Below are 23,872 nucleotides of genomic sequence, written 5' to 3'. Positions count from 1 at the left end.
TTCAGATACCACTTCACAGTATATCTGTAGGTCAAAATACACTTCTGAAACATAATGTTTACTTTGCTAACATTATTCCTGCGTTAAATGGTACATTTAGAATCTCACTGGAGTAGTAAGAATTGTCAGTATCAACTTTGCTTGTATTTTGAGATAAACGGGCTTCACACCAAGCTTCTAAAGCTTCACACCAAGCTTCTAAATAAGCTTGATGCTAAAACAGTTCAATCTTAACACTAGTATAAGAAACCAGAATTACTCTTTGTACTTTCATGTTAACTAAATTAAACGTGCCCATTTTTTCTCTTAGGTATGTCAAAAGCATTTGTAGACAAGGTCTTAAATTTACTTTGTGTTTTCGTGTTCTGAAAATGAACAGGGGTATTTGTGTTAGTACACTGTTGTGGTATGTTGCTGTCAAGTCTTAGTCCAGTCAACAGTATTTATGTTGCACACAGTGATATAACATAGAATTGTAACATCCTTTGGATTTTAGGAGCAAATCAGCTTTCTCTGACCTGCGGATATAATTGCTGAAACCAGTCAGGGGTCAGAGTATCTTTCCTTAGAAAGAAATATTATGTGTGGAAGTGGATGGAGGAAGTGATGCTAGAAAACTTGTGTTTTTTTTGTGTTACAGTATGTTTGTTTGTCTGTAAGGCAGATCCTCATGAAACCAGTGAGTTTGGGATTTTGGCATGCTACAGGCTACACACGCTTTGTAAACCAGTTTAAAAAGTGTCATGTTTTATATCTGATTTCAACATTCTTATGCTGTAAGAGCAATGTAAAAGTTTGTAGTAACTGAGAATGGTCTTAAACAGAAAGAACTTTAATAGATGACTATTAAATATGAGAGTAGCAATAGGTTTAAATGGAAAAAAAATAATGATCTTTGAGGCTGTCTTCCAAAGGCATAGACAGATAAGCTGTCTTGACATGTGCTATAAAGGTAAGTCGTTGACCAAAAATAAAGAAGGTGAATAGATCCCATTAAAATACTTGAAGACTTGAAATTATGAGTCATGAAATGTAAATTGTTGGGAAAAAAGCTGACGTCTAAGGAGGGATGATGTTTAAGGATTTTACTGGTGGAGTGTTAGACTGAAAAGGCTTTGAGAGGTCAGAATGGAAGAGGAGACCAGCAGCAGAGATCTTCAGTGTGTTCCATGTATTTGAAGAGAGAAAATAAATAATGAAAATCAGTTTGAAAGAAGCAGCTGCACATGGATATACTAACCAAGAGAAAAGGTGGAATTGGGATGACTTCTGTGCCTTAAGTATAATAGGCTCATTAGTAATCAGATCAGAAGAGTGAGGACAATTTACAGGTAGGTAAACTGGAGGTAGTTTTTCCAGGATATGCAGTAGGCTGACTGACTGTCTGAATATTAGGCTTGGATACTGGGATGCTTTTGTATCATAATATGCTGAATCATTTTTAAAATAACTGGATTTCTTGAAGTTTGCTGTAAAACTGTCAGATATTTTTCTGAAAGAAAATTCAGTTCATTGATTAAATTATGTAAATGGCAGATGGTTAAATGAATAAAGGTGTCAATTTTTTTTTTTTTTTTTTCAATCTTCATTTATTTTCTTTGCAGTCAGAAATTGGATTTGGAAAAATGGAAACCTATATCAAGTTAGAAAAACTTGGAGAGGTATGTATAGATTTCTTTTGAAATGACTCCTTCTTTGCTTACATTTCATTATTGGGTAGCTGAGCACTTGCAGAGGGTACCCAGACAGATTGTGGAGTCCCCTTCTTCGGAGATCTCCAAAAACCCATCTGGATGTGGTCCTAAGCTGTCTCCTCTGGGTGTCTCTGCTTGGATTAAGGGGGTTGGACCAGAGGACTTCCAGAGGTCCCATCCAGTCTCAGTCATTTTGTGATTCTGTGGTCTGATAGCAGTGATTTATGTGAAATTGATATAAACGTTAACTGAAATTCTCTATAACCTTGGAGATACCTGTTCAATTTATCTTTGCAGTAAATCAAACATTTGACATTGCATACAAGCACCACTATCACAGAAATGTTCTGTGCATATATAATAATAAAACAAGCAGGAAAAACATCACTGAGTTGGAAAAGGGCAAGATTTAAGTAATACTGAGTTTTATTTGCCTTTTGGAAGGGCAGTAATTTGGCTTATCTCTACTCCAACCAGCCGGTGATTTTCAGAGAAAATATAGGATTCAGGAGGGACCAGTTTGAGAGTGACCAGTAGTATCAAAAAAGGATACAGATGGGACGCACAGAACGTTGCAGAAGTAACCATAGTGTGAATATTGCAGTTAGTCCTCCATTTGCAGCATTCTCATTCCCCATTTTTTCTCTAGTACTTGTTAGATGCCTCACTAGACATAATGCTGTCCAGCTTTGGAGAATTATTAATCTAGTAGCTATCAAGTCCTAATTGTGCATTTTATCCCACTCGTGTTACAAAGTGTAATGGAAAGTACAGGATGTATCTGTGGTAATGTAGGGCACTTTCCCTAACTTGTTTCTTCCTCTTGCAATTCATGTTAGTTATGCTTACTCACTGTTTTGTTGGAATTTCTTGTTGTGTTTGAGTCTTTTAGTGTCTGCAAAAACTGAAAAAGATGAGCTTCATGAGATTCACGTTCAGGATGTCAGCAAAAACAAAACTTTGACTTGTTCTCTTCCCAAAACATTCTCATGTAAGACACATAGCAAAGACAAAAAACGGTGACCAGAAGGAATTATGTTTTTCTAAAAATAGTGGTAGAATTTGTCAGCTGCCATTGGAAACTTCACTGAAGCACAGTATAGCCATACCTGAGATAGTTCTAATCATAGACTCATAGAATGGCTTGTGCTGGAAGAGATCATAAACACCATCTAGTTCCAGCTCCTCTGGACAGTGTTGCCAACCAACTAAATCAGACACCAGAACAGGTTGCCTAGGGCCCCATTCAGTGTGGCCTTGGAACATCTCCAGGGATGGGGCATCCACAGCTTCTCTGTGCAACCTTTTCTCTGTTCCAGTGCCTCACAATCCTGTGACTAAGGAATTTCTTCCTTATTTCTCATCTGAAGCTACCACCTTTTAGTTTAAGGCCATTACTCCTTATGCTATCACTGTCAGACTGTGTAAAACATCAGTCTCCCTCCTGACTATAAACTCAGAGCTGCAGAATCATAATTCTGGCCACTTAAGGTGATAAATCACTGAACTCAATACAAGTTGATCAAACTTCTTTGATAGGTATATGGTGTACATCTATTTGTGTAATTTCAGAGTTAGTAAGCATGTGCATCCCTTGTTGTCTTCTGTGTGTTCAGATGTTTACAAAATATTTTTCTAGTTTAACCTCTATTAAAAAAAAAAAAGAAAGAAAGAAAGAAAAAAGAAGGAAAAGCTAGTCTTAGGCCAAATGAAAGCTATTTCAAACTTAGATTGAAGTTTCTTTTTGATCTTTCGATGAAGAAGCAACTTCTTTTTCCATTTTGTAGGGTACTTATGCAACAGTTTATAAGGGGAGAAGTAAATTGACAGAGAATCTGGTGGCTCTGAAAGAAATTCGCTTGGAACACGAAGAGGGAGCACCTTGTACAGCCATAAGAGAAGGTGATAACTTCTGTTACTCTTTAGAATATCAGATACTTCCAGCTTTCTTTTTGACTTAAGCATTGTTAGGGCTTGGAAATACATCATCTATATGGGACATTAAAAAACTGATACTTGTTTTGATGAGGAAAATTTTAATATTAGCCATGTTAAGAGTTAATGTTTCAAACAATATGGGAGATGTTTGTGTTTTCAAGCATAATATTATAAATGGATGAATTTATACTGAATTAGACTGATACTGTCATTTTCAGGGATTCCGAATACATTGTATGAAATGACTGCTTCTGCTCAAACAGTACTGTATAGGAAATAATTTTATTTTGGTTTTTACCTAGATGTGCCTGATATTTTGATTAAGTACATTTCCTTTACTTGGATTAACTTAATTCTATATAAATGTTATGGTCTCAAAAATAGCTTTTTAATTTTTTTGAAAAATTAACTTACGTGTGGACTTACTAGAAATGCATTTACTGCATCTTTTGTATTAATTTGCTTTATATTTCAAATTCTTCTTTGCAGTGTCATTATTAAAAGACCTGAAGCATGCAAACATCGTTACATTACATGACATTGTTCACACAGACAAGTCTTTGACTCTTGTTTTCGAATATCTGGTAAGCTTTTAAAACAACTAGTGAGCTTTATATTCCATTTATTTCCTTAAAAATACTGAGTAACACAAACACAGAAAATTATTTTTTTTTAATACTCTATTTTTATCCTGCATATAGACTTACTAGACTGAAAATTATACAGCTGTGTTCAGTTCTCAGAGCACTGTAAATTGGCAGATAATGTTCTGATTCATACCAACTCATACCAAATTCAGTAACTATTAAAGGATAATTATGCCGTTATCTCACAGGGATTTTTTCACAACTTTTGCAAATGGTCTTAGTCTCTTAAGATAGATGATACTAAATTAGGTGGAGCTTTTGACACCCTTGAGGGTAAAGAGGCCATACAGAGAGACAAATTAAAGTGTTGGACAATCACCAACTCATGAAGATTAACAAGAGCAAGTGCTGGATTCTGTACCTGGGATGGAACAGCCCTGAATACATTTACAGGGTGAAGGATGAAAGGCTGGAGAGCAACCCTGCAAAAGGGGGGTATGTGGGCTGTGGTTGAACATGAGGGTTCAGCAGGGTGCCCTGGCAGCTGAAAGGGCCAACAGTATGCTGGGGTGCACCAGGCACAGCACTGTCAGCCAGGCAGACCTCAAGTACTGGATGCAGGTTTGGGCACCACGCTTATAAGAGGGACATAAAGCTATCAGAGGGCCTCCAGAGGAGGTAAAAGGTGGTGAAAGGTCTAGAGGGCAGTGCAAATGGGGAGCAGGTTAGGTTCCTTGGTTTGTTGAGCCCAGAGAAGAGGAGCTGAGGGAAGGCCTTTATGGCAGCCTACAGCTCCTCACAAGGTGGGTGGAGGGGACAGCTCTGAGCTCTGCTTTCTAGTGACAGCAACAGGACCCAAGGAAACACCATGGAGCTGAGTCAGTGAGAGTAAGGCTGTATTTCAGGAAAAGGCTCTTCACCAGAGGATGATCAGGCACTGGAGTAGGCTCCCCAGGGCAGTGATCACAGCAGTGGTCACAGACCTGATGGAGTTCAGAGTGAGTTGTCCAAACACTTCTTGACATAGGGTTTGAATTTTGAGTGGTCCTGTGTGGACTCAGTGAACCTTTTGGGTCCCTTTCAAGTCAGGATATTCTGTGATTCTATAATTAGGAAAAAGCCATACTTTGGAGTAAACAGTTTCGCATTCCATCTTTCTGTAGCACTCTTCTAAAGCAAATATCCACAGTTACATCTCTCACTTCACAGTTTACTTTTCCATTGTATACTTTTTGCTTTCTCACTGAAGTTTTAATGATATTTTTATGTAACATTATATATATATGTAGGCATTGTAAGAGGATTGAAAAAAGCTTACTTCCAGTGTAAGTGGAGAATGTAGCAGTTTCACTTAAAAGAAAAAAAAAAAAAAAAAACACCAGAAAACAAAATTGTGACACTCACTGGGTGGAAGGTAAAGAAATAACAACTAACATTGTGTAGGATAATGCAACTTGATGGAAAGCTTGGGTGGTTTTGCCCTCTGGAAAAGACAGTTTTCTCCATGTTCAGACTTCTGTTGTTTGGTTGTTGTTTTGTTTTTTGTTTGGTTTGGGGTTTTTTTTTTGTTGTTGTTGTTGTTTGGTTTTTGTTTTTGTTTTTGTTTTTTTTTTACCAAATACTGAACTTCAAAAAATTCAAGTTTTCTGATGAATGATTTCTTGTAATAAAAAATAATGCTCACATAATGTGTTGTCCATAATTTTACTGAAAAGTAATGATCTTTTGACAGGACAAGGATCTGAAGCAGTACATGGATGACTGTGGTAATATCATGAGTATGCACAATGTGAAGGTGAGTATTCTAGTGAGCGTTCCAAGTTTCTCTGTTCTGACTGAAGAATTTTGGATATCTTAATAATCAGGAGATGTAACATTTGAGATTTAGAGCTTTCCAAAAAAAAAAAAACAAAAAAACCACCTTTATTTTGACTGTTGGACCTGACTCAACTACATTTAATCAAATTGAGTCTTTCTTTTTGCTTTTGATAACCTTTAAGTGCTCAAAGCAATAAAAAGAATTTATATAACTTGATATAGGATTTCATTCTCTTTGACATTACATATTTAAAACAAAAATTTTCTTAAAATTAATATATCTATAACTGTACTGACATCTTTCCATTATTGTGTACTCACTGAGGTAAGTCCTTATTTTGGTCCTCAAAGTCTGTGTACTCAGCAAGGAAAATGTGACCTCAGTCATGATTGTGGGTTTGGATTGCTTGTGTTACTGTCTGTAACACAAGAAAGATGCTTTAATTTGTATTTAACAATAAATTCTCCTCTCCATTAGTAATAAAACAAATTATTTTATTTAAGATTTAATTGACGGTCACTTTTAACTGTAGCTGTGGCTGGGTCCCATGACTCAGTTCCAAATCTGGCCTGGTGAGACTGACACAGTTTCAAATGTCTCTTCTAAAAGCAGTCTGTCATTTGGAAATCTAGGATATCTGTTTATGTTTTTTAATACTACAGCTTTATGAGCAAGATTCCAAAGAGAGGAAAATACTAACTTGAAATCAATTAAATTTCAGTGAAGGCTGGATTAACACAGTATTGACTTCCTGTCTTGCAACCTCTGCTGTACTGTACCTTCAAAGCAGCTTAATTAAGCTGTATGTAATTCATATAAGGGTTATTACTTGTATAATAAGCATACCTGAGAAAGTCTTTCATGCCTCTTGAGAAATATTGATTGTAATCTGTGAATCCTACTGAACAAAACCATGAGTTCACAGATGAGATGGGAAAGCTACTTTTATTCTTAGACAGCAGTACACAGCACAAATTTCAATATTCCAAATAATGAGAAGTGCTGGGTTTCTTTTACTTACCAGTAGAGTTGTCATCCTTGTTTTTGGCTTAGATGCATGTTGAGAAATCTGTACTTTGTTGAATTGCATATGGGGTTTAGCTTAGACACTGGTCTCTGGTTAGGTCTCAGCAGATACTGCTGTTTGAAACAAAATTATGAGCTTGTGTGTATTTTCCTGGGAATTTAAAGAAAAATCCATGCCAACTGTCAGGAAGATCCACAATTTCTGTAAAATAATCTGCATTTCTTGACCAGCCCTTGCTGTCTCAGTGCACACTAGGAATGGCTATCAATGCCTACCGTAGGTCTGGTAATACCACATGGAAGTGGCTACCCTTGCAATAATATAGGCTTAAGTAGGTTGAACAAAGATGTTTGATTTCTCTTCAGAAAAAGGAAGAGAAATCCTACAAATCACTACAAATTTCATTTTTTCTCACGTAGATAGATCTGAGGTAAGCAAACTGAGAACAGATGCATGTAAACTACACCTGCTGTGTATTTGTCCAGCTTAGAGAAAAAATAATTTTTAGTGTTACCTGGTACAAAAATAAGCTGAAATGTTAGGAAATGGTCATATAATAATTGAGGCTGGCAAAAGCTACCCGAAAGTCTCATGTTCAAATTCAGACTTTTTATACCTACAGAAACTGTAATGATAAAGTAAACTGCTTTGGCTACCACTGCTAAACCTTTCTTCATCCCTTAGTACTTCTAAGTTTACATACATGCAGCATTAATATGTATGACTGGAGTTGCCTGCCTGGCTGGCTTTTGCAAAGGACCAAAACAAACCTGTGTGTATCAAGGTGAGGGGATGAATATAAATGCCAGAGGCAGTGGGGTTGTGTTGGTAATCTTCATTTTTCTACATTTCATGAGCTTGTGAATCCTGTTGTATTTTTCCAGTAGCCTGCCAAAATATTCTTTACACAGTGTTGCACAGTTGGATGGAAAGAGTGCTGAGCTGCATTTTAATAAGGGATCCTGTGGCAGAAAGTAACTTGAGTACAGTCAGAGGTGGTTACCTTTAAAGACATTAGTGTGGGAAACAGCAGTGGTAAATGCTTAAAAAAATAAATAGCCCTGTGGTTCTCTTATGCAGAACAAATCTCTCAAAATCTTTGTTGTAAAGTATCGTGGAAAAGCAGTACATTAGCATAAAGGGATTTTAAATCTGATACTCAAGAGTGTGCTCGTATGGAAAGTTAATTCACTTCTTGTGAAGTATTTTTGTCTTGCTTACAATACAGCGACTTAACTCTGCAGTGCCCAAGTAGACTTCTGTAGTTAATGCAATCTGAAGATTAATGTTTATGGTCTTACTTATTTAAACGTTCTCTTTTGTAGCTATTTTTATACCAAATTCTTCGTGGTTTGGCATACTGTCATAGGAGAAAGGTGCTACATCGAGATCTGAAGCCACAAAATCTACTAATTAACGAGAAAGGAGAACTGAAGCTAGCAGACTTTGGTATGGACTGGAATTCTTCTGGAATAAATATTCTCTTTGTTTAGCATTGGGAAAATACTGAATGTAAACTGTATAGAACTTTGGAATCTTTTGAAACTGGGAATGTGTATTTGCACATTTGCACTGTGAACGCTGGGAATATGAACTAGGAAGTGTATTAATTAATCTTCTTTGTACATCCCTGCCAGTTCAGAAGGCTGGGATTCAGGACCTTGTCCTTATTACTGTTGCTGTATCTCAGAATCCAGAAAAAGGCATGTTCCCTTGTCAGAATCAGTAGGGAAGAAATTTGCTGTTTGTGATGTAAAGTAGCTGCACTGTGTTCCTTGTAGTAGCTTCTGAACTGTAGCTGTGAGATCAGCATTGATGTATATGGTTGCTACCCAAGACTCCATCAGTTTTACTGTTCTTTAGAAGTTGGTACTTAGTCTGTTTATTACTTCAGTCGTGAATACAGATATTCCACAAACTGTTGTTTTAGTTCCTGTCTTTCCTTTGAATAAGTTAGTGGAAACAGTCATCGTGGTTGCTGGAATTCATTTGAACGGGGCAAAGGAGAGAAGAGTGCAGTTGCACTCACAAAGAAAAAACAGAACATCAAGTCTGTAGTAAATTTGTGTGTTCTCGAAAAGTGAAAGTCAGACTTCTGCAGGGTATTGGAAAATGTACTTATAGATCAGACTGCTGCTTGAGGTTTGAAATTAGTTTTACTGCTTTGAAATTGGCACTTAGTCACATCCTTAAGTTGGAGCTCAAGTTCTTTTTCGTCATGTTCCATGGTAGCTCCAAAGCATAGGAGTAACCAAAGTGAGCAAGAGAAAAGCTCTGTCTTCATACAGTATTGTTAGATGTTGCTCTATCACTTGAGTAGGGCACCAGGTTCTTTTGGGATTTCCAGTGAGCGCTTGCAGTAGAACATGACCTTCACAGTTTTATTTTTTATGTCAGGAAAGTCCTTAAAAAGTTGTGTGCTACAAGGGGTTTCACAGATAATGAGGGATGATACTGTGTTGATATAATGCTTTGTTGTTTTGATGTAATGTATAGAATTAGTGCAGGTTTTGATCTGCTTACTTACCTTCTATGCTTAAAAACACTTCCCGTTATGTTAATGCACATAGTGGGAGACAAATGATTGATAGAAATTAGGACTCTTTAATTGTATATAATTCGGAAGGTATTTAACGGGTATGTTAAGGTTGATTTCTCATAAAAATCCTTTGTTAATTCCACGCAGAATAAGATTTAAGCAAAGCAGCATTGCATAAAAGCAGCACATTACCCCTTATTTTCTTTTTTTATCAAGGATTGGCTAGAGCGAAATCTGTTCCTACGAAGACCTATTCCAACGAAGTTGTCACGTTATGGTACAGACCACCTGATGTTCTCCTCGGATCTTCAGAGTATTCAACTCAAATTGACATGTGGTTTGTGCAATTTTGTCAAGTTTCAAGTTTTCTTCTCACTCCAGCTGAAAAGATGCCAACTCTTCATTACTGTATAGTAGCATTCAAATACTAATTCTTTGAATTTTAGAAGCCTACAACCAAGTTAGGTTTCAGAGAAATTCTGAATGCTGAATAACTTTTTATTACTTCCAATTAACATGCATCAGGCTGACATCTCTAGGGAAAAAAAATCACACATAATGCATGGTGTTTACTGTGAGCTACAACACAATTGACTAACTTGACATCTGAAGGTATATTTGGTCTTTGGCAGTTCTTTTGTTGATGTATCTCTTCTTTCAAAACTGTATTTTTAATAGCAATGTGTGGTTAGTTAATAATTTGCTTATATTTAAGATGTAAGTTACAGAAGACTTTAAAAGCCTAAAATTGCTGTTTTTTTCTGATTTATCTTCGTTTGTGTTTCTGTAAAGGGGTGTTGGATGCATATTTTTTGAAATGGCATCAGGAAGGCCTCTCTTCCCAGGTTCGACTGTTGAAGACGAACTGCACTTAATTTTCAGGCTTTTGGGTAAATATGTATTTCTAGCAATACTGTCAGGGCTGTGAGTTTATTCTTCTAAATGCTCTTTCTGTGAGAACTGTACATCTGTAAAAAAATGGTATTCTACGTTCCATTGCATTTAAGGTGAATGACTGTATTCTTGATGAAAATTATCAAGTTGAGTGCATAGATGAGCTTGTACAGAATTGCCTTCTCTTTTCCTGTTCAGATTACAGGATTAAGTGCTTATTTATGTAGAAGGGGTTTCTTTTACAGTTTGGTGTGTTTCATTTCCTAAGTTTAATTTGTTACTTCTTTTAAATACAGGAACCCCGTGTCAAGAAACATGGCCAGGCATTTCTTCCAGTGATGAATTTAGAAACTACAACTTTCCCAAATACAAACCACAACCCCTAATCAACCATGCACCAAGGTACTTTGTGTTTTACTAACAGAATATATGCATCCCAATGTCTTTGAATATTTTTAAATGTGTGGACAAATTTCCAAGTATGATACATCAGTTGCATTTCTGTGGGCAGATATTAATGCAAAGCATACTGCTGGTACTCTGTGCTTACTTTGTCAAATATCACTCAAGGCTCCATAATGACCTATAGAACTATAAAATCCCGTTAATAATGCCTGCATAGTGGGAGTATTCACTCAGCACTTCCAAATTCTCCTCTGCTATATAATAGGCTCATTGTTAAAATGGCAAGGTTTCCTTGAGCAGTCTCTTGAAATCATTCTAAAACGTTATGAAGAATTTGCAGGGTCTGCATCAGTATTGTTAACAGCACAGAGATTATAAATAAACTGTATAACAAAGCCTAACACATTCTTAGTGACTCAGAAGAAAAAGATCTAACATTGTGTCCTTCCAGTAAATGACCTGGGTTGACCTACTAAACCACAATGCAGAGCTCAAGAGTTTTCTGTTCCCAGTGTTTTCCAGATAGCCTTGTTCTGAGATACTGCTACTTGTGTGTATACATTTTCACAAGCAAAGAAGTTGTTCAGATGAAAACATTCTTGTGTTTAAATTTAATTTTAGTTTTAATATCCTTTAATGAAATTAGTTACTTTGCAAATTGGCTTTTGCAAATATAGTTCAACAACTGTTGTAATGGTTTTTTTTTTAATATTTTTCTTTTTAGGTTAGACACTGAAGGAATTGAATTGATAGCAAAGTTCCTTCAAGTAAGATGTGTTTGTGGCTTTACTTTATATATGTGCAAGTTTAGAATGTTAATATATTTTTTAAAAAATGTATTGCAAGCATAGCACAGACAGATGTAAATTGAAGTGAAGCATTCTGCTGAGTCTGGGGTGGATACAGACATGGGAAGAATGAGTGTTAGGCAGGAATGTATGTTGCAGGAATTTAACAGCTGATGATTTTGGTTGTAGCTTTTGGTGGTGGTGGGATTTTTTTCTGCTTTTGCCAGAGGCAATTTTTTCTCTGATTACTGTTAGTAAAAACGTAAAATCTGCATAATTCTGTATTAGCCATTCTCTGAAAAACTGAAGCACTTTTGAACTTACATTTGAACGGGATTTTTGAATACAGATGCTATGTTTCTGTAAAGACAGATTTAGCTTACCACTAGAGAAGCAGATACTGAGGTGTAAAGATACTCTTTGATCTTTCAAACTGTCTGTACTCAAAAGGTAAAGTAGTATGTGGCTTTAATCTTTGAATCTGCATTAGAAAAGAGCCTGAAGCAAAAGAAGGGGAAGCAAGATGGAGGACTGACTCTTAAGTGTTTGAATAGTCAGAGAAGTCCTGTAGCTTCACTGTGTTAAAAAGCATTAGTGTATTAGGAGTTTGGTTACTGTGTTTTGCAGCCATTCTATATCAGATCTTCATCTATTTGCATGTTGTGTTGAACAGCACTTGCAGTTGCTGCTTGAACTTTGTTCTTACTTTTGTGCACCTTTTTTAATGTCTGCATCTTTGTCCAAATGTGCCAGACACAAAGTTTCAGTGCACATATAAGACCATGTTGTCTAGAATTTCTTCTTATGCAAAATGCTGTAGCATAGTCCATCTGAAGTAGAAAACTTTTGTGATCTCTTGCAATAGCATTTCACTGCCATTTAATATATAACCTAATCAGTGTTACAACTCTAAAGAAGTTGTACATATTTTTTTATAAATATAAAAAAAAAAAAAATTATTTGTATCCATTTATAGCAATTTGTTTTTTAAAGTATTTTGTCAACCATGCATGCATGTTGACAGTTCTAATGTAGACAGCATACGCTAGGTGTTTCATGTGTGAAATAACAGTGAAGAAAACAAAGGTGTCCCAACGAGTTGGTAGGAAAGGTTTGAGCAAGTTGAACTCTTCCTTTGGTCAAATGACTTAATGTAAAGAATTCTTTAATGCAAACCAACACACATCCTTTTATGTTAATAGTATGAGTCAAAGAAGAGAATTTCAGCAGAAGAGGCCATGAAACATGCATACTTCAGGAGTCTTGGAACAAGGATACACACTTTGCCTGAAAGTAAGAAGAGTAGTAAAGTAGCAGAATATTGTTGAGATAGTATGTGAAAGCTGCCTGTATTACTGTACTGGATCTTGGTGGGGTGGAATTAGTTTTTATCACAGCAGCCTGTATGGTGTTATGTTTTATGTATTTGTCACAGAAACATTGCTGATAACACACCAATGTTTTACCTGTAGCTAAATGATGTTTCCACAGCATTGAGGCCTTTTCTGTTTCTTAATTTCTCCATGATTGGTGGCTGGGAAGATGTGTAAAAAGTGAGGAGACATGAGAGACAGATTACTTCGATTCAATAAGGAGATATTCCATGCCACAGAACGTTGTTAGGGAAGTTAAACATCTCCTGCATAGGAACTGGCCAGGCAATGGTCTGCACGAGAGGTGGAAGTGATTGCCTTTGCATAGCTTGTTTTGTTCTCCTTTCTTTCTCTCTTCCTCAGCTTCTCCTTCCCTTATTAAACAATTCTAACCTCAGTCCACAAGTTTTCTTGCTTCTTATCTTTCCTCATCCTCAGAGTGGAGGTGTGGGGAACTGAGCAAGCAGCTCTATGAACCCTAGCTATCTATCAGAATTAACTCATAAGAACTTAATGGAAAACTCCTTATCTGTTACAGATGACCAGTGTATATTGACTTAAATATGCAAATAGAAAAGGGATTTTTTTTCACACAAGCTACTAAATTAAGAATAGAATTTGCTCAGTTAAAGCACTTGAATGTAAATTAATTTATTTCTTATATTCTAGGTGTTTCGATATTCAGTCTAAAAGAGATTCAGCTGCAGAAAGACCCTGGCTTTCGAAATTCCACTTACCCAGAAACAGGTATGGAAAGATGAATATTTTCTCGTACTTGCAAGTTGCTTGCTAGTTCAATGAATGCAGGTAGGAGGAAAAATAAATAAATAAAAGTGAAAAAAGATCCTGCAGTGGTTGCACAAGGCAGAAGGAAAGGCTGTTGTCTTGATACAGAAAGACAGAAGAATAGTGATTGAACTCTGCTGTGCGAACGTTTGTTTCTCACCATGGTCCATGTTCTGTTGTAGGACATGGGAAGAACAGAAGGCAGAGCATGCTTTTTTAAAGAGGGCGGTCCAGAGCGAAGCCCAAGCCTATCCTCTCAATCAAGGACTCAGATCTGAAGGCAGTGCTCTCTTTGGTGGACTTGGAATCGCAGTTTGTCTACACTGTCCTCTTCACAGTGGAGTCTTTTTATTTCCAACCTGCAGATTATGTTTTTATATTTGTTGTCACAGTGTGACAATTTTTTGTACAGTTGGTTTTAAGGTCTCCTCTGCCACTAGAGCCAGTAGGTTACAGCTGTTGATGTAACTGTAGCTGCAATTTTTGTGCAGGACTGAGAAACACAGTGCATTATTTATTGCGGAATCATTGCTGCTAAATAACTACTGTCTGTATAGTTAACACAACAGTTCCATGCCTGAAGAAGTTGCAGTGGCTTTATAATATGTGAATGCATCTGTTTCTCTTCATAAAATGTTCTACTGCTGCGGGGTTTTTTTGTATTTCGTAAACTGCAGTGTTTCCTGGAATGTAAGCATAGCTTTGCTTGGCTATAGGTGAACCATCTTTAATGCTCTGAGTTCATGGCACTTAATTCCTTATTTAACATTGAAAGTATGTGTTGAAATAGTTGAAAAATTATAATGCATATTATGTTTTTGAAAAGCACACGGTGTGAAAGTTGATTCAAACAAGTGAAAAGTAACTGTTATTTGCTCTCAGATCCTATACTAGTTATTGATGAATTAGAGCATGGAGACTGGATGATACATTTTGTCAGGCTTACTCCAGTATAAGGTATTTGCACGTTGTTGTGCATATTGGGCCTGGCAGGAGCAATGACTTGCAGAAGCAATGACTTTTTTTTACCTTGTTTTTAACTTAGGAATACAAATAGTAGAAAAAAAAGAAGAAAAGAAAAAAAAAGATTCATACATGTTGGACCCTGACTTACTTTTGAAATTTTGAATCTTTTATTACAGAGGAACGGGACGACTAATTACAAGAATATGGGAATAATGTGATGTTTTCCCACCTCGTTTCTCTCCCATTTGTGCATTATTCACTTGAAATCAACTGGAAAGATGCAAGTTTGTACTTGATAAGAACTCACTATGCTAGAAAACTTTTAAAATGGGAACTTAGAGAGTTTTTCAGATCTTAGGTGTTATCTGTTTACCAGAGATAGTAAACATGTTACTACTATGCTTATGCATCTCAGTGAGTATCATAAGTACGCCCTTGGTGATGGTTACAGTATTTTTAAGCATTTGTGTTCACCTTTCTGAACCTATTTGTTTAGTGCATCTTAAAGAGACTGTAAATCTTTATTGGTATATTTTGAAATGGTCATGTAAATCTTTGGCTGGTATATCATGAAAATTGTCATAGGTAACTTAATTTTTCCTGACATTCACTGTAAAACATTCAGGGGTCCTACCATTTCTGTTCAGGAAATCTTGTAGTTTATTGTTATTTAACAGTATTAAGTGAATTTTTGTATATTTCATTTTAACTTTATTTGTGAATAGTGATCGTGGCATGTTTGGGGGTGTTTTATTAATATTTCATCGATACTGGTAAATTTGAATTGGGATTTTTTTTATTTTCTGAAAGAGAGGAACTCACGTGTAATGGTGACTATTGGACCACTACTGCTTTTCAGCATTTGTAAACCGGTTTTACGTTAAATCTTGTAGACCTAACAAACTGCTGTTATTTCTAACTGACCGACCTGTATTAATATTGTACTTTTGAAAGTATAAATATTATGTGGAATTCTTTGGTTTTGTTTTGAAATTTATAATAACAAAGGCCCTGCGTTGTTAAAAATACAGACTAAGTGAACTTGCAGTTCCTGGGGCATTGTTGGAAACAGCTAGATCCACGTGCTTTGGGAGTCAGCGGTTTAACTGGAGCTGCTTACGAATTGTTGCAACAAAGAAGCAGTGGCAGTGAAGGCGGCATGACTCACCTGCAATTGAGGCCGTTCAGGATCGTACCGTAATCATGGTCCATAGTCTAATTACTAGCAGTCAAGTCCTGCATGTCACCTGGGTTCGTAAGTCTTGCCTAGCTCTAGGGAGGCGATACGTGTCTGGGATACATGGATTGGTCTCGCTGATAGCAGTGGGAGCGTCGCGTGTGTGTGTGTGTCAGAGGCAGATTTGGCACCAATGAGAAACCTTTGTCCTGAAATAGTTGTTAATATATTTTTTATAGTTGATACGGATCTGATCTAGATTTTATACTGATTAACTTTGTAGGAGATACGCTGTAGATGTGATGGTGTTGAAGGAAGAAGTGTCCGAAAAACAGCTTTTTTTTTTCTACGGAAGTAGTGAAGATATAGAGTAAATGTTCATTGTGAATAAATGTGGGGTTTAGCATTTCTAGAACACAATAATATTTTCTAGGTCATAAAAGAACAACGATAATGTGATGCTAATGAGAAAAGGACTTAAAGGTTTAACTGGTAAAATGAAGTGCATTAACAAATTTGGAAGGGGATCAGCTGCAGCTAACAGAAGGAGGTGTCCATTTTAAGTAGGCATTCAGGTTTGTTGTTGCAGGTGAAAAGATATTCCATAAAATTAGAGCATTCTGCATACATAGAGATTTTTCAAAGGACCTACAAGTGAATTGGTTTGCTTCGTTGGGAAGTAGCTTTAAAGAATGCAACTTGGCGTCTGCGGTCAAGGCAGTTTTGTTAGAGTCTTTTTTTTTTGTGGTCCGTAATTCCTGCATCGGCAGAGACAGTTGTGTGGCAGATGCCTGTTTGGGGCAATAGTGAGTGAGTGTGAAGTCACTGGGCACTTCTCTGACATTGTTTTGGTGTAGTTTGTTCTGGCTGACAGCATCAGGCACTACATGCTTGGTTCCGCTGTTGCTGGGAATGCAAGGAGTGCTGATCATTTGGGGAGAACCTCAGCCACGATGAGAGCCAGGCAGATGCTCTGTAAAAGTAGTTGACTGTCAAGATTTGGTGTGTCATCCTCTGCCTGAAGATGGGCGATCGGTTAAGGAGAAATGGCCTGCGAGTTGTCGCTGATCTGAAATAATCATCTGTAGAAGATACCCGTTGTATCCCATCTACCCAGAGGTAGAAAGGGTGAGGTGTGTGTCTAGGGGTGTGTAGGAAGAAGGTGGCTTTGGAGACCAGAAAGAAGCAGATGGTAGGAGGTCGTGTGCTCATGGCAGGTGAGGGCCGAAGGGGAGAAAGGGTGGGTGGAGGATGGGGATTTACAGGCTGGGAAAGAGTGAGAAATGGAAGGGAACAACCCAGCTGCACGGCAATGCTCTAGTGAAACATGCATCTCAGCACAGCTGTGTTATTTTTGTGCTGCTTTACCACAGCATTAAGTAGCCAGAGTGTATCCCTGAATTGGGCAATAAAAGTTAAAATAAACAATTATTAAAGAATCAGCGTACTTTGTATCTGCAAATCATTTGAAAAGCTGCAAGGTAGCATTCTTGGGGCTGCTTGCTTGTTTGCGTGAGTTTTTCGATTCAATAAAAGCACACTGTTTCTGTTTTGCAATGTTAAGATGGAATTAAGGTTAAGAATACATTCAGTTATTGAGGACAAAATATATGAAAGGCATGTTGTAAATATCCACAAGCTAACTATTACAGAGCCAAGAAATACCCAGAATGCAAGTAAGACTTGAAAGAAGTCCAAATAAATTAGGGTATGGAAATGCAGAACTGCAGCCTATGGCAACACTGAGAAAAATCACACCTTAGTTGGACAACGTGTCCCAGATGTGTTCATTTTGTCTGGTCACTGAAAGGCAGAGATTAAATTATTTTTTGTACCTTGTTCATGCATTTCAGTTCCATTTTTTCCCTTCTGTGATGTTTGGGTCTTTATGAAACAAATGCAGGATCTGTATGAATTTAACTTTGGGTTTCCTTTCTACACTTTTTCCCCCCCTTCCACAGATTGGACTGATAGAGATCTACTGCTGCTTTGTGGCCCACAAGGATCAGCACTTGTATCTCACCAGCAACTAATTTAATAGCTTGACATGAGAACAAGCACGGGCTGTAAAACAGAATGGAAACACTGTACGGGTGTTTAGCTAATTAGCTCAGGTTTGATTTTGGAAAGTCTGATAGACTAGGAAGATGCATGGCCTTGCCTGTGCAGTTTAGTTGCAGAGACCAATCTCTTGTTGTAGGCTGCTGTGGAAGTTTTTGTTGGCAGGACTGGGTTTAGAGTTCAGCTATTCCAGATTTTTTCAATCTTCCATGTTTTTCACTAGCCTGTGCTGCCTTTCCTTCATTAACCAGGAAGATTGATGTCAGTGGAAAAGCACATACATACATTTTTCCATTATTTTCACGTGCTCTCTGAAATGCTGTAACTCATTCAAGTCCTGTGATTTCTGAGCCAACTTTAAGATGTGGATACACACACGTGCACAGACTTACTGATGTAAGTAACTGCTCCATTTCTCATCCTGGCTGCATCCTCCAAAATCAGTTAAGCAGTCCTGCCGAAGCAGATTACTTTTATGGTCCTCCTAATAAAATGGAAGTCTTGCTTGGCTCTCAGGCCATACCTCAAAACAAATTATTCCTCCTTCATTGTTGCAGTGGGATCTTCTTGCTGACGGAGATGCTGTGGATTGCAAACCTGGGAGGATACACTTCTCTATCTCCTTTCCAACCCGCTCTTGCAGAACACCTCCCTCCATGCCCCGCACAGCAGTGCCAACGCTGCTCACTCCTCCTCTTCACCCCTCAAGATCCTTTTTCCAAAGGCTTATTTTTTTTCCTGCTTTTCCATGTCCTTTTCCTTAATCTGAAAAAGGTGGGAGCTGGCCTGGAGCTAGATTAGGAATAATTAAGGTTGCATTTATCCCTCTGCACTTACTGCAGAGTGAACGCAAAATGAACTGACGGGAATCTCTCAGGGGAAGAAATTGCAGTCGTACCTCCTAGAGACCTCTCCTGTAAGAAGCTGTTTGCAGATACCCCGCTGGGCAAGCTGTGGCACTGCTTGCTCCAGAGCTGCTGCCTCAGGTTCATTCTCTTTTTCTCATTTAAATAAATTTATGTTCCTCCTCACTAATGCTGTCAATCTCTTTGCCCTCAAGCAATAAGCTTGTGCTCCATCTGTGTAGGCTGAGCATTTATGTATTAGTTGGAAAGAGCAGCTACAATTAAAGTAAAAGAGGCAAAAAGGGATTTCAAACGTTGTAGCTTTGTAGAGGTATGCTTACATCTGAGTGACCTGTGTGTATCATAAAAGATATGTAGACAACTTCAAGATGACAAGGGATCAATGATGCCTTTACATACAAAAACATCTGTACTTACTGTGCCTTTTCTACATTTATTTGCTGGCCACAATGACTTTGGAAGATACTTCCTACAGGCACAGGATCACACAGCCTCTCAATGTAGAAACTCAATTTAAATCCCATTGCTTGTTCTATTGGCTGTCTCACCTTTAAACACTCATCTTGTTGATTGTTTCCAGGTTGGCAAGCATCTGCCTCGTGGAACTACTTTTACTCAGACAAAACAAATTGTTCTGTGTTGATGTAACGGACGTATTTCCAATCTTTCTGTACTTTAGCACCCATCACTGTTTTCCCTGCCTTGGCAGTACTCCTTGGAAGACCTGATGCATCCCCCAGTGCCACAGAGTTGCAGGCTGAGAGTAGGGCTGGTGCTGCGTGTAGTTTCATTTCATGTTGAGCTTTTTTGAAAGAATAATTTTGCCTCATTAACAGTAAAAGCTTGGAAGGAATAAAGCAGTAAGAACCTGGATGCTTCATCTTTCAAGAATCTTTTCTGTTACCTACTTTCTCTTCATTTTTAATCAGTTTCTTTTTCTCAGTGTGGTATTCAGTATCTTTATTGATTGAAAGACTAAAATCTCATGAATAACTGAGCAGTGAGAAGAGCTTCATCTTTATGCCTTGCTCACCTATTAACTGTGCTGGTATATGTCAGGTGAGAGTACTGAAGTGGGCTTTTCTGCTTTTCTAAAATTGAGAAAGAGAGTTGGCTCTGGAGTGTGAACAGCTGCTTCCGTGTAACTTTCAGTTCCTGCAAAATATTCCACCTAGCTGCTGTTGAAAGGGGAATGTCTGATCTGCAAACCTTTGTGATGTAATCTGTGCTAGACCAGCCAACCCCATTACTTATGGCTGCCTTTTCTTCCAATCTGTTCTGGTTTTAGTTAGTGTAAAATCACCCTTCACACATACATGCTGCATCTTCTGGTTTTGGGATGGTTCATCTAGGAGCTCTTACACCACTGAATCAAGCAAATGACAGCGCTGTTGTTTTGTTCTTTTTCCTTACATCTGGCATCTAATTGCCCTGGTTATCAGCACTGGTGTTGCATGTAGATGCAGAGGTTTCTGATTCACGTAATTATTCTGAGTGAAACTAAGGAGCCCCAGGAAAATTCCTGCTTACTCTTGCCAGAATTCCTCTGCCCCAAAAATGGCTTTTCAACATCAGAGCTGCAGTAATAAAATGTTTATTTAGCACCTTTCAGTTTGAAGGATCCAAAAGCACTTTACAATTAGCTACACACATCATCAATGAAATGCATCCAAGCAGAGAATCAGCAGACAACTCACTGCATAGGTTTCAAAACGCACAGGCTAGCAACCAGCTGCTTGGCCAAGAAATAAGGCAGAGGCTCTACTGACCTGGAGCAAACGTGATTCTCATTTTGGTTTGGTTTCGGGAGGTCTCATCTGAAAGACCCAAGTAGCAAAACAGCATTCAACCCAATTTAGCCGCCTCAGAAAACGGGATGATTTGCACAAGCCCTGCCAAGATTAGTATCTGCGGTGCCAGGGAGTCTGGCCTCATCCTAACCTGGCATTTAGATGACTCAGCCATCACCTCAAGGCAGAGGACATACCTACTAAGTTCAAACTGCAAGTCTATGGTAACACAGTGCTGCTTTTCTTCGTCCAGAATTGAGATGTTTCTACATAAACATGCCAGACGTGTGCAGTATAGTACGCCTCTTGACAAGCAGCAGACATTTGCAGTCCTCTAACTTCTTCAGCTGCGGGGGAAGGGGAAGTGCGACCCTTGAGCCGTTAGCAAGAAGGATCCTTCAGGGAAGTGGTAGAAGGCACTTGGCACGTGGAAACAAAGCACCGGGGAACTGGTGGCAGTGATCCTTACTGAGGGAGGACAGAGACTACCTGCAGGCTTTCCAGCCGCAGCGCTGATGCTTCGTAAGACATATGGGCCAGATAGATTCTGAGCCACGTCTCCTTTCCGACAGAAGGACTTTCAAATGCTGGCAACGTCTCACGAGTACACACGGCCTGATTCTTCCCTGCTGCAACTCCACAGAAGAACTCATGTGTAAATGTGGCTTTGTTACTCCCGAACACATCTCCTGACTGTAACGTGTATTACGTTTTTCACTTCAGCAAAGAAAAATTATAAGGCTATTTTTATACAACTTGAAAGCACTTAATACAAAGTTACATGAATACGCTGCGTCGTATGGCCTATCCGTGGAGAAAATACTGACATCCTACCGTAGGGCTGCTCAATACTAGTTTTGTCTTTCAACTTTTCATCTTAATACTAGAAAATATATAAATCATTTACATGACATTATGCAAAAGAAGGCACAGCCGGTTATAGTTTACACAAGCACAATGCGTAATAGGCAGAAAAAGTATTAAAAAGAAGCTTCACATCCTTATTAGATACATTGTTGCAATCCATTACAGAAAAGTACTTCATCAACAACAGAAGTGTTCAACACTTGAGAGCTATGATATAAAAAAATTATAATTCATTTAATGCAAAACAGATTTATATATACTTTTATATATAAACACTGTTTAAAAACACTAACGTAATAAAAGTAGACTATCCATGTAATGAAAAGTGCAAACCAAAGTAATAGAGGGTTTCACGATGTCCTTCTCATGACACAGGAATAAACTAGCCCATAGGAATGAAGTGTTAAATCCACCAAACGTCCTTAACGCGTGAGGCACCATCAGGATTTCTGGGCGTTCGGTGAAAGCAGTACTGGAGAAGAGGCTCCGTCCAGACTGGGGAGTGGCACTGGGATGTGACCATTTAGCAGAGTTGGAAACTGCAAGAGGCCAAAAGGGAAAAAAAATCACTCTCTTATCTCAGTGCTCAGCCCCAAAGCACGCGCCTTTCCCGCTAGCAGCCGAGCCCAGATGTTTTTGAGAGCTGATTTCTGTGCAGTAGGATGGATACCACATGCCTGCGTCAGACACCAGGAATGCGAAGCAAGGGGTGAAACCTTGAATCACTTCTAAACGTACGGGGATGGGTGAGCCTATTGTTGGCTGTATTTTATATAAAAGCTGACACACGGCAGCTGTAATCACACTGGAGAAGTGAACAACGTGGAGAAATGGGTGCCCTCCGTTCCGTTTCCAAATATCTTTCTCAGCCTACAGAACATTAATTACAACCCACGCTTTTCATCTGATTAAAGCCGCGCAGGGAAGATCCTCACAAAAGTGAAAGTCAGGGTGCAGTTTTAGGATCGAAAAAGCACAACTGTGAGCACAGAGCACTGGGAAAAGGACGCTCGAGCAGTTACAGTTCATCCAAGAAACAGCCCAGTCGCTATGCCAGATCATTTAGTCCTTGAAGCAGGGTCTTCTGCGGCAGTCTGTCCTAACAAAGGCTTTCTGCACTGCTGTGCAAAGAGTGCTTACTCACCAGCTGCCCTGGCCCATGCCCACGCCCTGCCACGCGGGCGCTGACGCCTTCCTAACACGCCCAGGCCAGCAGCAGGGTGGGGCTGCAGCACCAGGCCCCCGTTGCACAACATCAGCCCTGCTGCAATTAACTGTGCAACGGCGCGACTTCAAAGGGAAAACCTTCCAGGTAGGCCCGCGTATCGAGGCCATCTGTGCGGAAGGAGGCTGTGAGGGCGCATGGGCGCCGGTGTGTGGGAGCTGCTTTCAACTCGTAGGCATGGAAGGAGAGCTTTCACCAGGTAATGAGCATCCCGACAGCCAGGCCCAGCCGTGCCACGAGCTCACCAAAGCAGGGACTGCACTACTCCCATAGGCTCATCCCGGGCTTGCTCTGTTCATCAATTCCTGGTCCTATAAAAACGCTAACACTGTAGAGCTAGAGCCAGGACTGAGCACAGCACTGCTGAGAAAGCAGCACAGGTCTGAAAGATGATGTACAGAGCCTGCTCCCACCTCCCTGTGAGTCAGCAGGCAAGGGGGTGAGGCAGGCAGTCGCAGAGCAGTGCTGGCCTCTGGCTGCCAGCAGCGTTTTGGCTCCTTTATCAGCAAGTAAACGTTCGTTTCAACTCAGGTGAAAACCAAACAGCCCCGGGGCTTCATGCTTTGCATCTGGAAGTGGAAGGACTGCCAACCAACCCAGTGCAGCCACCCCCTGAGGGTTCAGAGCACCCTCCGATGTTGGTGCCAGCCACAGCACTCAGGGCCTTTACTCCCAGACTTTCCCTGTGTTCTTCAGCTGCTTGGCTGACCGTAGGCTTCTTCTGATTGCTGCCAATTAGCTGCTCAGCCTCGTTCCTCCTATGACTCACTCAGTCAACTGCAGCTGGAGCTGCTCAGGCCATGCCCACCATCCCTTCCTCAGCCGCAGAGCACTGCCCCTGACCTCCATAGCCATTGCTGTTTGCTTCATGCCTTTGATATTTATGATATCTCCATAAACAGATCTTCACAACCAGCATCCATACAAGAGGACAGTGCTGCTTTTCTCCCAGTAAATACAGAGGTGGTGCTCAGAGGGGTAAGCAACCTGTCTGGAGCCACCCAGGCAATTTGCAGATCTGGAAACACGACCTTCAGAGTGCCCTTAAATTAAATACAACTGTATCCTGT

The 23,872-nt window shown here is 39.1% G+C and overlaps 2 protein-coding genes across 4 annotated transcripts in view; one reads left to right on the top strand and one right to left on the bottom strand.

Annotated features, from left to right (window-relative positions):
• Positions 1-17,699, top strand: part of CDK17 (cyclin dependent kinase 17) — an 89,787-nt gene extending 72,088 nt beyond the window's left edge. For both annotated transcript variants that reach the window (XM_042889671.1, XM_042889672.1), the window contains 12 exons: positions 1,605-1,661; positions 3,482-3,596; positions 4,122-4,216; positions 5,952-6,014; positions 8,391-8,514; positions 9,821-9,941; positions 10,397-10,494; positions 10,795-10,900; positions 11,628-11,670; positions 12,894-12,984; positions 13,734-13,811; positions 14,033-17,699. In XM_042889671.1, the coding sequence (XP_042745605.1) occupies positions 1,605-1,661; positions 3,482-3,596; positions 4,122-4,216; positions 5,952-6,014; positions 8,391-8,514; positions 9,821-9,941; positions 10,397-10,494; positions 10,795-10,900; positions 11,628-11,670; positions 12,894-12,984; positions 13,734-13,811; positions 14,033-14,070 (1,029 nt within the window). In that variant the 3' untranslated portion in view covers positions 14,071-17,699. The remainder of the gene's footprint in view (positions 1-1,604; positions 1,662-3,481; positions 3,597-4,121; positions 4,217-5,951; positions 6,015-8,390; positions 8,515-9,820; positions 9,942-10,396; positions 10,495-10,794; positions 10,901-11,627; positions 11,671-12,893; positions 12,985-13,733; positions 13,812-14,032) is intronic.
• A 2,799-nt stretch (positions 17,700-20,498) lies between these two features.
• Positions 20,499-23,872, bottom strand: part of ELK3 (ETS transcription factor ELK3) — a 32,793-nt gene continuing 29,419 nt past the window's right edge. For both annotated transcript variants that reach the window (XM_042890320.1, XM_042890321.1), the window contains exon 5: positions 20,499-22,116. In XM_042890320.1, the coding sequence (XP_042746254.1) occupies positions 22,018-22,116 (99 nt within the window). In that variant the 3' untranslated portion in view covers positions 20,499-22,017. The remainder of the gene's footprint in view (positions 22,117-23,872) is intronic.

The sequence above is a fragment of the Lagopus leucura genome, unplaced genomic scaffold (assembly GCF_019238085.1).
Source record: "Lagopus leucura isolate 7727_CA_CO unplaced genomic scaffold, USGS_WTPT01 Super-Scaffold_100159, whole genome shotgun sequence".
NCBI lineage: Eukaryota > Metazoa > Chordata > Aves > Galliformes > Phasianidae > Lagopus > Lagopus leucura.
Note: the sequence above shows the minus strand (reverse complement) of the source record. Positions and strands in the feature narration are given on the sequence as shown.